Source organism: Lytechinus variegatus, chromosome 17 (genome assembly GCF_018143015.1).
Source record: "Lytechinus variegatus isolate NC3 chromosome 17, Lvar_3.0, whole genome shotgun sequence".
Classification (NCBI taxonomy): Eukaryota; Metazoa; Echinodermata; class Echinoidea; order Temnopleuroida; family Toxopneustidae; genus Lytechinus; species Lytechinus variegatus.
Genome location: NC_054756.1, coordinates 16,935,215 through 16,948,810, shown reverse-complemented (window position 1 = coordinate 16,948,810; position 13,596 = coordinate 16,935,215). Strand labels below are relative to the sequence as shown.

At 33.9% G+C, this 13,596-nt stretch overlaps 1 protein-coding gene across 6 annotated transcripts in view; it reads left to right on the top strand.

Moving 5' to 3' along the window:
- Positions 1-13,067, top strand: part of LOC121431380 (fibrillin-2-like) — a 66,825-nt gene extending 53,758 nt beyond the window's left edge. For 5 of the 6 annotated variants that reach the window (XM_041628927.1, XM_041628926.1, XM_041628925.1 and 2 more), the window contains 11 exons: positions 375-494; positions 994-1,107; positions 1,710-1,826; positions 3,139-3,258; positions 4,094-4,195; positions 4,693-4,809; positions 5,752-6,144; positions 7,791-7,901; positions 8,662-8,772; positions 9,175-9,288; positions 9,685-13,067. In XM_041628927.1, the coding sequence (XP_041484861.1) occupies positions 375-494; positions 994-1,107; positions 1,710-1,826; positions 3,139-3,258; positions 4,094-4,195; positions 4,693-4,809; positions 5,752-6,144; positions 7,791-7,901; positions 8,662-8,772; positions 9,175-9,288; positions 9,685-10,346 (2,081 nt within the window). In that variant the 3' untranslated portion in view covers positions 10,347-13,067. Of the gene's footprint in view, positions 1-374; positions 495-993; positions 1,108-1,709; positions 1,827-3,138; positions 3,259-4,093; positions 4,196-4,692; positions 4,810-5,751; positions 6,145-6,691; positions 6,772-7,790; positions 7,902-8,661; positions 8,773-9,174; positions 9,289-9,684 lie in introns of those variants that run through there. The other variant, XM_041628931.1, reaches the window with a different exon arrangement.
- The last annotated feature ends 529 nt before the right edge of the window (positions 13,068-13,596 follow it).

Below are 13,596 nucleotides of genomic sequence, written 5' to 3'. Positions count from 1 at the left end.
GACCTTGCACAACTCTCAAAGCCGAGTTTCAATACAATGTCTTAATTGCTATGCATCATATAGATTCCTTGTTTATCATTCATTAATGGCCGTTAATCATACTGTTGTCTGTCAAACTTCCGTCTTGGCAATCCACAATGGTTTTCAGGTGCTACTGTCATATTCCATATGTCCCTTACATCCATTAGTTATTCTATTAATAGATTTTATCTTTGTGATCAATCAAGGATCCATTATCAAGTTTCTTTGATAAATGTTTGATCATATTGTGATACGTGCTGTACAAAAACTGCTTATTAATCATTTCAATATTATCGTTATTATTAGTATTATTAATATCGATTTATTACTATTATCATTATTATCTATCCTAGTGGTCAACCCGTGTGCTATTGCTAATCCCTGTCAGAATGGGGGAGCCTGTCGTGTCCTGTCAGGTGGGATGTACGAATGCACCTGTCCTACCGGTTTCTTGGGTGCAAACTGTGAGATAGGTGAGATAAAGGCATGGGTTATTAACCTTTAATTTGAATTTTAAACATCTGAGCTGTAAGGTTCCATTGTCACCTGTGTCTGCGGTATTTTTTGAAAAATGGAGCCCTGAATAAATTGTGCCCAAAATCCAATATTTAGTGCTTCAAAAAGTCAAAGTAAAGTGACCGGAAATGCAATCTAAATTTTGTTTCATATACTGCATGTGTTACAATGAGACTCACTATAAGACAAATAAATGATGAGTTTCAGCGACAGATATCTTGAGAGAATCAGTGCGAATTTTAACTGGCTATGTGTGTGATATCTATGTTTTGGTCTAAATATATTACCATGTTTGTCACTTTCATTTAACCCTGTACATGTATTTCCTTTAATTTGTAAATTAACTCATACTTGATTTCCTCGTTCTGTAGAATTGCCTTCATGAATTCATTTTTACCAGTATTATTCACTTGGCATGTGTACTCATATTTGGTACCCTTTTGCCGTATTCTGTAGAATTGCCTTGTACTAGTAACCCTTGTCGAAACGGAGCGGCCTGTCTGGTAACTTCTGGTCTGGAATATACCTGTCAATGTTTGGATGGATACTCGGGCACACAGTGTGAACAAGGTGAATTAAGTTCACTTTTAATAAGAAGAGAATTTGATATCTACATTATTATTGTGGTTTCTCATATACTTTTGAGAATAGTTCATAAATAAACATCTACTAGCATTCCTTGCTTCAGGACTGGGTTGTGTGTTTCGAATAGAGATATTGTAGAATGCTTTAAGATTTTATCAATCATATGTGATTTGGGCTAATCTGTGAAAGTTGAACGTGTGAATATATGGCATTCTTTAACATGGGTAATGTATTTAGAAAATCCATTTCTTTTTTCAATCAGTTTTTAAATGTCAATCAGGACACTAAACTGCAAACTTTAAAATAGCATCAGTGTAAGAATGTCTTAACACCCAACGCTAATTCCCTATGGTTATCAATTTCTATTTTCCTTTCTCCACCCAGGTGTAGAGGGTATGTAATATGTATTAAGTGGTAGTCACTTTGACCTTTACCAAGGTAGAAATGACCAACTACAATGAGCATTACAATAACATGAATCAGCATGGGTATGACAACTACTGTGTATCTTCATTATCATTATTGACATTGATTACAAGTGCCTATCACCCAGTAATATTGATGGTTTGTTGTTGTTGTTTTTTCAGATGTTGATCCTTGTGATCCAGATCCCTGTCAAAATGGTGCACCCTGCATGGTCCTCAGTGTGACTTCCTACAACTGTGATTGCCCTGAAGGTTACTTGGGGGTCAATTGCCAATTTGGTAAAGACATTTGTTTTTAGTAATTGAAAATTTCCTTTTGACACCATAAAAATTGATTTCTTATATCCAGCTAATCAAGTTAGCCAAATCAATCACTTTTGTAGCTGTCTATTAAAGGACAAGTCCACCCCAACAAAAACTTGATTTGAATAAAAAGAGAAAAATTCAACAAGCAAAACACTGAAAATTTCATCAAAATCGGATGTAAAATAAGAAAGTTATCACATTTTAAATTTTTGCTTCATTTCACAAAACAGTTATATGTACATCTTTGTCTGTATGCAAATGAGGAAGTGATGACATCACTCACTCACTATTTCTTTTATATTGTATTATTTGAAATATGAAATATTTCTATTTTCTCATCTTTGTCATGTGAAAAGAAGTTTTATTCCTCCCGAACATGTGGAATTCCATTATTTTAACATTCTGTGCTTCAGGCAAGGAGGTCCTAATTATCAAATTCATAAGAATTGAAATATTGTATAATTCAAACAATAAAAAAAAAGAAATAGTGAGTGAGTGACATCATCAACTCTCTCATTAAGCTGTAACTGGCTCGTTCATATAACTATTTTGTTAAAAATAAGCAAAACTTTGAAATGTCATAACTTTCTTATTTTACATCCGATTTTGATGAAATTTTCAGCATTGTGCTTGTCTGATTTTTCTCTATTGATTCAAATCAACATTTTTCTGGTGGTGGACTTGACCTTTAAGAAGGGAAATATTCCGTTTATCTGAGAATATTTAGGGATCACTTTAGCCAACCTTGTTTTTAATTCATATTCATAATGCTTGGGATATCCTTTAATTGATTTATTGTGAGAATACTTCATCAACCTTTTATGATTAAATCATTTGTGTGTTTCATGGTTTAGAGGTTTGAGGCAATGCCAAAGGAAACTTCCCCCTAAAATAGCGATGAGAACACAAGTTCACTTAACTTAACGAAAAAAAGTCTGACAGAGAAATTTGGGTTTGCTACATCCATTAGCTGTTTTTACAAATGTAATTTACGTTCTTCCTTGCATGGGATAAAATAAAACTTGGTATATCTAACTAAAACAGAAAGAAATGCTGAACCTAGGCAACATCTGTATAGCACTTGATACATATACTTTTAATCTCTGGCCTTTACGCTGCTATTGTGAGTATCACACAGGAATTCAAGGAATGCACAGGAGCATGTTAGGGTTACACTTTAACTGCACATTATTCATGTACTTCTTACACCATGTACATAAATCATCATGATTTCATTTAATTTTCCCATCACCTTTTTTTCCTCTGATGTGGTTACCCAATACAGATGATATGGATCCCTGCACACCAAACCTTTGCCAGAACAATGGGCAGTGTACACCGGGAAATGGAGATACTTATACATGCCAGTGTCAACCAGGATACGGTGGAGCTAACTGTCAGCTAAGTAAGATCATCTATTGAATTTAATTACAAATTATTGGAAATTAATTATTGATATTCCTGCAAAATATAGTTTGTTTATAGTTTGTTGGATATGTCAACCTCTTGTATGCAGGAAGCAGTTGATGTCTATACCAAGTCTAAGGACTTAATAATTGGATAAAATGGATGATAGGAGGTTTGAAGTCAGGGGCATATTACATTGAAATCTAGACTTAATTGGAAACTACTAATGTTTGAGAAGAAATTAAAAATATCATTATAAGCTCAATATTATCACATCAGAGATGTACATACCTGATGTGTGTAATTCTCTAAATATTATTCTTTAAGGAAAGTCATCAGAAAGTAAAATGTTTTGAAATTACAGAACAGATACACATGAACATAAAATGCAAGGCAGATTTATAAAAACATGCTAGAGACGTCACAGTCAGTTTAGATTGAAGTGTATTTATCATTTCTGATATTTTAAGACCTTATTTTAAGATCTTCTTTACTTCTCTCCAGTTGGTCGAATAGCAGTCTTGTCTTCTGATAATTAGTTGTTTTACACTTATGGTCCATGGTTGATGTCCTATGTATAGTATCATTTTTACGACATCCATGATGTAAAGGGTATGTCATGTGCACACTTATCTACAAACATCTACATACATATTTACTTGTCCGCTGAGGTAATATATTAACTACCATTTATAGATATATATGTATAAAGTTTTGATAACACTCTAATTCAGCATAGACATATCTACTTGTTGCATGAAAGATTCTTTACCTTAACTATATTGTGTATAAATTATCTGGTTTGACATTCAATGTTGCCTTTCTTTAAACAGGTGATTGTGAGCCTAACCCATGCTTTAACGGCGGATCTTGTTCTATTGGCCCGAACGGTGCTCAGTGTACCTGTGCCAATGGCTGGAAAGGGACTTTCTGCAGTAAGTTTGAACATTATAATCTCATGAAAAGTAAATTCTATATATGTATATTCCGTCTAATGGTCACTTATTTATTTTCCTAATGTAAAGTAATTCAAATTCACCCTTGAAATTGTTTTACTCTGATAACTAAATGTAGGATTAAAATATGTTTGGAACTCTCTTCTGTAATCCTGTCAGCAGGGTAATTTCCAGAAGAACTTAGAGATACTTCATATAATTCATTATTGTGCACCTAGAGCACTCTGGAATGTGAATTTATTTTTTATATCAAGTTTCATTTGCCCTTAGTGTTATTAAATCCTTCATTTTGAGTGTTAAGATTGAAGTTCACTAAGATTATGCTTTAACATCTATTACTGCTGCTTCCTTTAAAACATCAGGATTATTCTAGATTATTTGTCCCCATGCACCTAGAGCACTCTCCAATGTAGGTTTGCATTGTGTAAGTCACATTAATTACTGAAATGATTATGGTTATATCTTGTACTTACTAGATTTGTATGACTGTGTTGCTGCTGCACCTTGTACAAATGGAGGAACATGTAATGAAGCTGGATCATTGTTCTACTGTGCATGTCCCGAGGAATTCCATGGTGCTACCTGTGAATTTGGTTAGTACTCGCTTGTAATTTACCTTATACATGTATGTCACAAAAATGCTGATGACGTGGATTGTGGTTATGAAAATGATGACAGTGATGATGCTGGTGATGAAAAAAAATATTTTGACCGAGATTATCTTTATGATGATAATTCTTATCATGAAGGTGATGAGGGTAGTTATGATGATGATGACAATGATTTATGTTGATGATTAGAATATTCTCATATTTTTTACAGAATAAGATAACATGATCATCAGTTAAAGGAGAATGAAACATCGGAACAAGATAGCTTGTGTGAAAACAGAAAAATCAAAGAAACAGATCAACAAAAGTTTTAGAAAAATCGAACAAATAATGAGAAAGTTATGAGCATTTGAATATTGCAATCACTAATGCTTTGGAGATATTGCCTCTTTTATCACATCTATCCATAGATCATGTGTTCTTTCTACTTGAGGTCATGCAATACATATTTTTTGAGAAAACATCTTGGATAAAGAGTTTGTATCATCATAAGAAAAAGTAAAAAGAGACACTTTGAGGTATTTTATAGTCCACCAAAGGGAAAGTTGTTTATCAGTGACATCACACATCCTTGTTGCATTGCCAATGGGAGGATCTCCATAGCATTAGTGATTGCAATATTAAAATGCTCATAACTTTCTCATTATTTGTCCGATTTTCTCAAACTTTCTTTATTCTTATTCGTTGATTTTTCTGTTTCTACGTAAGCCTCTTTGTTCCAAAGGTTTCATTCCCCTTTAAGAAAGTACAGAAATTTGGAACTCCAAATCTTCGAATACTGAACTATTGTTTGTTTATAGATTTGAAATCACAAGAAACCATGTTTCGTCAAAAGTGTAAATACTTTACTCTTCCGAAAAAGTAGACAATATATTGTGTATATCAAAAGTAGTTAATTATTCTATTTTTCATATTGATTTATAGAAACGACATGGGGTATTGACATGAACGTTGCTGCCAACGATCCTCAAGTGGTGAACTCCCCAAACTTTCCCAGTACCTACCCACCAAACCTCCAAGTCACCTGGACCGTAACCGCCATGGAAGGCGAGCTCATCCAGGGTGTCATTTCATCCTTTGACATGATTGCTCCAAATGACTACCTGGACATCTATGACACCAACTCGTTGGAAGGCAGGAGGAGGCGGGCGGCGCCAGCAGGAGCCATCTTGCTCCTTCATTTGACGGGTCCACAAGCAAGCCTCGCAAATACCACTTTCGTGTCAACCAGTAATTCTGTGACCATGGTCATGATCACTGATTCTGCAGATGAGGGGAGTGGTTTCTCTTTGGTGTTTACAGCAATGAACAATCTAGGTGAGTACTTTATATACATCTGCAATGTAGGTCTATGTATGCTTAACATGGGACATTCAAACCACTCCAAACCATTTAAATGCAATGTATAGGGCATTTAAAGTTATGATATGCCATATTTATTTGGAAGTTCTTCACCCGCCTTGAGCATCTTTTTAATATGGAAAGTATACTATATCATCATCTTATGTATTTTTTGTAATATTGATTGATTATGTGAGTTGATGATAAATATTGAAATATATTTCAATGTTTGGATGGAAAGTGCCAAGGGCTGTATTGATAACGGTTTCATTAACTTGCTCAGACAATACTGATATTTATATTGTAAACATCCTCCCCAAAAAAAATCTTATGTAAATTTCTAGCCCTTGCTTGGTATGCTGAACAAAGCATATGATAAGGTATCAGTATAGAGGAATGATATTGAAAACAAAAGAAATTTGGGTTTCAAATATATAAATAGTATATATTTTGGTCAAGTGAATATAAGATTCAAAACAAAGAATACAAACTCATTTACAAATATTTCACTCTCTCTCATAAGAAATTTGCGAATGTCGGACTACGAGATCACGTACAATCCGACGAGGTAAGTTATGTCACTATTGATGTGAAGCCTTTTCCTGTGACACTGTTATGAATGAAGAATACAAAGTTTGTTTACACAGATGATGATATTCATTTTGTGATTTGGTTGCTTTGTACTGATTGAACACTTGTGAGAATATGGCCTTTTTACATCACTTTTGTCACAATTTAGTTTCTATACAAAATTTTCAATTGAGGTTGGAAAGTCTGCACTAGTTTGTTGTTATACTTGATAAGCTTTGTTGGTTTCTTATCCAGAGTAGGATATTCTTTATGATTTCATGAAAGTAACTAATTAAACAATTAGAGGTGTATAGTTAATCCACCTTTCATGATAAGGATTCACTCTAGATTTAAAGCAATAGACTTAATTTAAGTAGCATCAACTTAAGTCCTGAACTACTAAAATGTTACTGGTTTCTGTCCCAGAATGCAACATTTTGATGAAGTGCTCATGATGTATGTGCAAATATATTTTCTATCCAATACAATCTTTATGACATTCACATGACAACGAGTATTGAGACATTAAAGGGGTATAACAAAGAACATACATGATGTGCCAGTGAACCATAAGCAGAATATGACGCTTCATACAGCATAGCATTTTCAGGATTATACATATTTCAGAGGATTCTCATGTTAAAAAATTGAAAAAGACGATCCACATTGGAGAACAAAATTTTTTTTCGAATATCATTTTTTAAGTTATAAGATCCATCTCACTGAACTTATTGTGGTTAATGGAGCGTTTACAAGGAAAATTGATATGCATGTCACCTACCACTTAATCTAGAAAATAGCATTGGTGTCAATTAGTTTGTTTATATTACTGATTCAAACTTGATCAAATATTTTCACCAAAGATGAAGAAATTAATTCACTCATTGGTGATACAGGATGCGTCTTTAAATAAAAAAATGTACTTGTTTACAATCCATCCAGAGTGCACACCAACTAGAATGAACTGAATTGAATCACCTTAAAAAAACACCTGAAGCCGTAGTTAGTTCAGAAATGACTTTCATTGTTGTGATTTTCTTTTATTGTTTTAGATTCCTGCTCTGCGGAACCTTGTGTCAATGGTGCCACTTGCAATGTGATCAATGCTGATACTTACAGCTGCGACTGCCCGGATGGATTCGTTGGTCAAAATTGCCAATATGGTAAGATATTGTTCAGATCTTTAGCCTATAACTATGACCATAAAGGATTTTGTTTGACAAAAACACCCTATATCATACTCTATTCAAACTTCACTGATATGGACCTTGTACAGTTTCTAGAATATGCACACGAGTCTACATTGCACCATGTTGTGTGGTTTTTGAAATATCACACACATGTTTCACACTTTTGAAAATACTCCTTAATATGTTCAACATGTCAAATAGTATATTCATCAGTTCATGCTGTGACATTTCGTTTTGTTTGATAAGATCACTGACTTTGATGAGAATAATTCAACCATTTTGTTATTTGATAAGAGTATCATAGACAGTTTACTGCCATAGTTTCATTTGACACTTTGCACCTTGAGTAATGTGCAAAGTGGATATGAGCACTTTTCAAATTGCATTATTATTAGTGTTGTGCTTTTCTTTTCTGGCTCAAAATATTATATTTTGTTGGTTTCTATTTTGTATCTGTATAATTCTTGATTGTACTAAGTAACTTTTAAAGTAAGTATTGTACTTTTTACTATTTTAAAAGATGTGGAATAAAACATTTGAACGTTCATTTGTCCACAAACATTTTTCCTGGTGAATTCTAAAAACTTCTTTTTATTGAAAATGTAATGTCTGTTAAGCTATAAAATCTACACCTTGTCGTGAATTTTTGAGGTGAATATGAACGTAGAGAGTTGTTTCACAAATTATCGTGTTGAAATGCATTTTTTCCCGAATTCTTTTGAATGATTTTCAGCTGATTGCACACAGAGTGGTTGTTATCATGGAGGTGCGTGTAACACACAGTTATTGGGTGACCCAACGTGTCTGTGTGCGGTTGGATACACAGGTGTTATGTGCGAAACTGGTGAGCACTCACATCTCTCTTCTTTCCCCTCTTCTACCCCCCCCCCCTTATCTTCAACAATGTATAAGTTTACATATATCAGTTTACGTTTTTCTTGCCATTCTACTATTTTTACTATTCTTCTTATTATTGTTATTCTTATTTTCTTCATTATTGTTAGTGATAGCTCTTGTCTCTCACCCATTTATCATATGATATAGCTCTGTTTTTTCCCCGTTGACTAAATATTAAATACTATCGGATTTGATTTTAATGGATAAAATAGGGAACACGTTCCCACTTATGGTCATCGACTCCATAATCATTTAATAAAAGACACTAAGGATACGATTACAAAAATATTTACTGCATGTTGGAAAGGAGATAATACCAAACATTCTCTTCTATACTATCCTGCAACAGAAATTGATGAATGTGAGAGCAACCCTTGTCAGAATGGAGCAACTTGTGAGAACTATGTTGCAATCTACCGATGTGTCTGCCCAGCAAATTTCACGGGACAACAGTGTGAATCTCGTAAGTATGGTATAGATAAATGTAAAATCAGGAAAAGAAAATATGAACATTATTTATAATGAAACTATAAATATTTTTTGATCTACTAGTGAAATTAAATGGATAGCTTAGCGTTTATATGGGGCTCACTGCGTTGACCCACCAAAACGTATTATGTTTGATAAATTGTGCTCATGCATTCATATCATATTAAAATGCTGGCATGATGTAAGAGTCTGCCAGGCTAATGCGGGGTCATGATATCCAAGTTATTTAGAAGTGCATAGAGAGGTTATATTATAGTGTATTACATATTAAATAATTGTTTCATCAAACTAATTGAATTATTGTACTTTTGCCTTTTTTATTTTTAGGATATTTATGCACCATGTATTTAATTTGTTTCATAATTCAAAGGTATCACTGGAGCCACAGAAGCTCCACGCACAGGCGGCTTCCAAATGGAGACCTGGCTGATCGTCATCATCGTCCTGGCGGTCGTCATCCTCATCGTAATCAGTGTCCTGATCACTGGTCTCTTCTGTATGAGGCGCTCAAAGACACCCAAACTGTCAGACCGCGAAAACTGGGAAATGAAAAATGGCGCCCTCATCACTCCCATGGTGGCCCGAGCAAGAACACAACAAAACGGACATGCACGGACGCATGATGACAGTCGATCTCCACCGCCAACGTATGGATCGCTACAAGCTTCACAACGTGCCCGAGCGGTGGCTGAAGGCGCAACGCCGATTCCTCGGCAAGGTGAATCATCATCACGTCCAGGGTCACGGGCGATACACTACCAACATCGTAGTTACATTGAAAATGGAAATGTCCGTAATGGACAAGTGCTTACGAGTACACCCCAGGCATCCAAGCCCGGGGGTTCGGGCACCCGTCATAGTCGCTCCTACAGTCTAGAAGGGGTACAGAACTCTGGATACTTTGTAGACGATGCGGATTACTCCCCAACTCGAATTGAACAAAGCACGGGGGATGGTGATGACTATAGTATTTCAAGCGCTGAACTCGAACAATACATGGTCAGTATGGCAATGAATAATACTAGCCAGTAACCATGACAACAGACTATAATGATAGTGATTGATTGACTGAAAGACGTTCCAGCGCAAATTGGTGTAATGATTTGAATGATGTGCATTTGTAATTGATGCGGGCAATCACTTGCAATTGTTCAAGATTGTATGTATATATCGTTGGAATGGATATAAGTTTGCCAATGTCATTTAGATTTCTTTATGCAACAACATGTATCACCTTGAGATTGACCTTGAAATTCTTTTTCGAAACTTTTTCTCATATTAAAATTGAAATTATTATAGGGTATTGGCCCATTGACATTTTTAGAAGAGTCATTGAACAACATACGTTTTCAACATTTTTTATGCAAATTTTATAATTAATTTTTTTATTCATAAGCATTTTACAATTGACAAAGTATCAAATTGTTTTATACCAAACAGAATCTATTGAAGCTGAGTATAAAAAGTGGATCTATTCAATATGCACATTTCAGCAGACAGTACTTGTGATTCACTGTATAAAGTAAAAGAAGAATTAAAAGCCAACAAAGGAACAAAATATTTCTAGCAAATGTAATTTACATATTGAAAAATTTACAGTATCATAGCCCAACAAATGATCTTCCTATTTATAGTTACATTAAACCAGTATTATTTACATATTTATTGGAATGCATTGTTATGATTGAATAATACTGAAGAGTATTAGATTGGTAATATGATCAATTATCTAATTTTTGCAAACAGATATTGTGACTTGACTCACACTCAAAATACTGAATAAGTATTAAGATTAATAAAAAATGGAAGAAAATGTTTACAAATCATATAAAATTAAATCTACACATTCCTCATTATTTTGAAGAATACCCTTGCATCTTTTTTTCAAATGAGGCTTTTCATAGTTAGTTGATATGCAAATGTGTATTTTGATTTCATACAAATTCCATGTTTTTTATTCGGTTGCCTTTATCTCTTAGGGGTTTTTCACAACTTTTATGGCGGGATAATTGTTTGAATGTTTTATATTTTTCAGGTGCTAATACTGACAAGCTGACGTTGATTTTAGTGCCTCATTAAGTTGACGTGAATGATATATTAGATGATATGACAATTAATACTTGGCAGCAAAAATACTTGGCAAAAATACTTGGCAGCATTTGGCTGTAATTTGCCTTTAATTTTGAATTAGAAGCACTGAAGAATTTCCAATCTGTTTTTATGTTAAAAATTAATAGGTGTTTTTATGATTGTCTTTAGTTCAGAATTTGTGCTTTCGATTTTTACTAAATTCTGGAAATTCATTCTACTTTGAATTTCATAATTGTGATTTTGTCTACAGTAACCAGAATTGTATGCAGATTTCGCCCTCTATTGACTATCACCACAGAAACCTTGTAAACATCAACCCCAGATCTGGTGCGCATATAACACACAGCTCAGCAATTGATCACACAGTTCATATGTATTGATACTGATGATCGCACATAATGATCAATGTAATCATGCATTAAAGTCTGCCATTACAATTCAGCAATAAGCTTTGTGTTACCACTGATACCCTAATGAGCATTTCATAAGACAGTTTGTCATCTGCTCTCAGCTGTTTTAAGCTACTGCTGTCCTTGCATCTGATTGGCTGAGACCAAATTTATGAAATGAAATCAATGAGAAAATGTTTTTGTGAAACCGTGGACACGTAGGTCCATGGTGAACTAATCAAATTGCCCCCACCCTCCTTACCCAGGGTGAAATTTTCCAATATTGTATTCTTGTAGTATATCTATGCCCACCGAGTTATTTACATTCTTAATGCAAAAGAGCTAATCTGGTCCCTAGTCACCCTCTTCTCAGATTGAGACAAGGAACCGGTCATTTTTGGAGTGGTCTTTGCATCTTTTTTGAGTGGATTATAGCTCCTGTTGGAGTGAAAATGTTTTAAAAATATTGTATATGCACAGTTCACTCCAAAAAGGAGCTACATTGCACTCCAAAATGACTGGTCCCTTGTCTCACTCTGAGACGAGTGTGATTACGAACCAGATTAGCTCTTGCATTTAGAGCGTATCTGTCACTCTTTACCATTTACACTTCCAATCTTTTATTTGTAGGTTGTGCTGTACTTATTGCTAAACTTCACATGACTTGCTTTAAAAGTGTATATATGTCAAGACTATTGATCCAGAAGGTGGCACATTGACTTAGTTTAGATGCTATCCCCTTCCCCTATTGTCTTTACTTTGACGAGATGAACTATCCTCGTATTGAAAACCCATTACACGGATCTTTTATTGCAAGTATTTCTCAGAACTTTATGAACTTAAAAGTCAAAGATCATTCATTTCTTCATTATTTCGCTACACGATACAAATCAAACATAATCATGCATTTACATAAGCAAAATTCAAGCTGTATTAAACAGCAAATGGTCTTCCAAAGATTGAATCAAAGGGAAGCAATTTGCAGTATACAAGGTATATTATTGTACCATTTTTATATAAGCATATAATATATCATGAGTACTTTTTTTACTTGTTTATATTTTATGAATTACTATCATTATTAGTATGCTGTGATCCATTTCAACTATAGTTGAAATGATTACTTTGAATCGTTTCTTGCTTTTAGTGGTGATGATATTTATCATCATTTAATTTGTACTACTGAGTAGCAATCAAAATTCATAAACTTGTATAAAAGAAGAGCAATTAAATCATTTATTCAGTCGGAACTATTAAATATGCCACAAAATGAGATCCCGATCAAACTTTATTATTATTATTTGCTGTCATATTATTGAGTTTTATTGAAATATGTTTATTTCTTACAAATTTTGCTTATTCAATGTGTGAGGGAATTGGAGCTGAAATTATGCGTGCCGAATGAATAAAATATGTTTGATACATTCAATGTGACATGTTTCCTCTTTGTATAAATTGTGCATGTTTTTGTTTTTTGTTTTGATGGAGACTCTAATTTCTGTAATTGGAATATCTGAAATACAAATTTATTTGATTTTTGTCTTACTTTATGTTATGACATTATATGATTTTGGACCTTATATCGAAAGAAGAAATCATGCTATAAGATCTCATCAAAGATGTTTGGGATCTTAAAGACACTTGAAAGGGCATCAAGCTTGAATACTGGAAAAATTCATCTAACAAACAAAAAAAGAAAAGTCCGAAAAACGCAATGGGAGACTCTGAACAATTTTTGTGTGATTTTTTTTAAATGTAATTTTGTGTACGGGGGGGGGTGGCGATAAACAGGTAATTTGTAG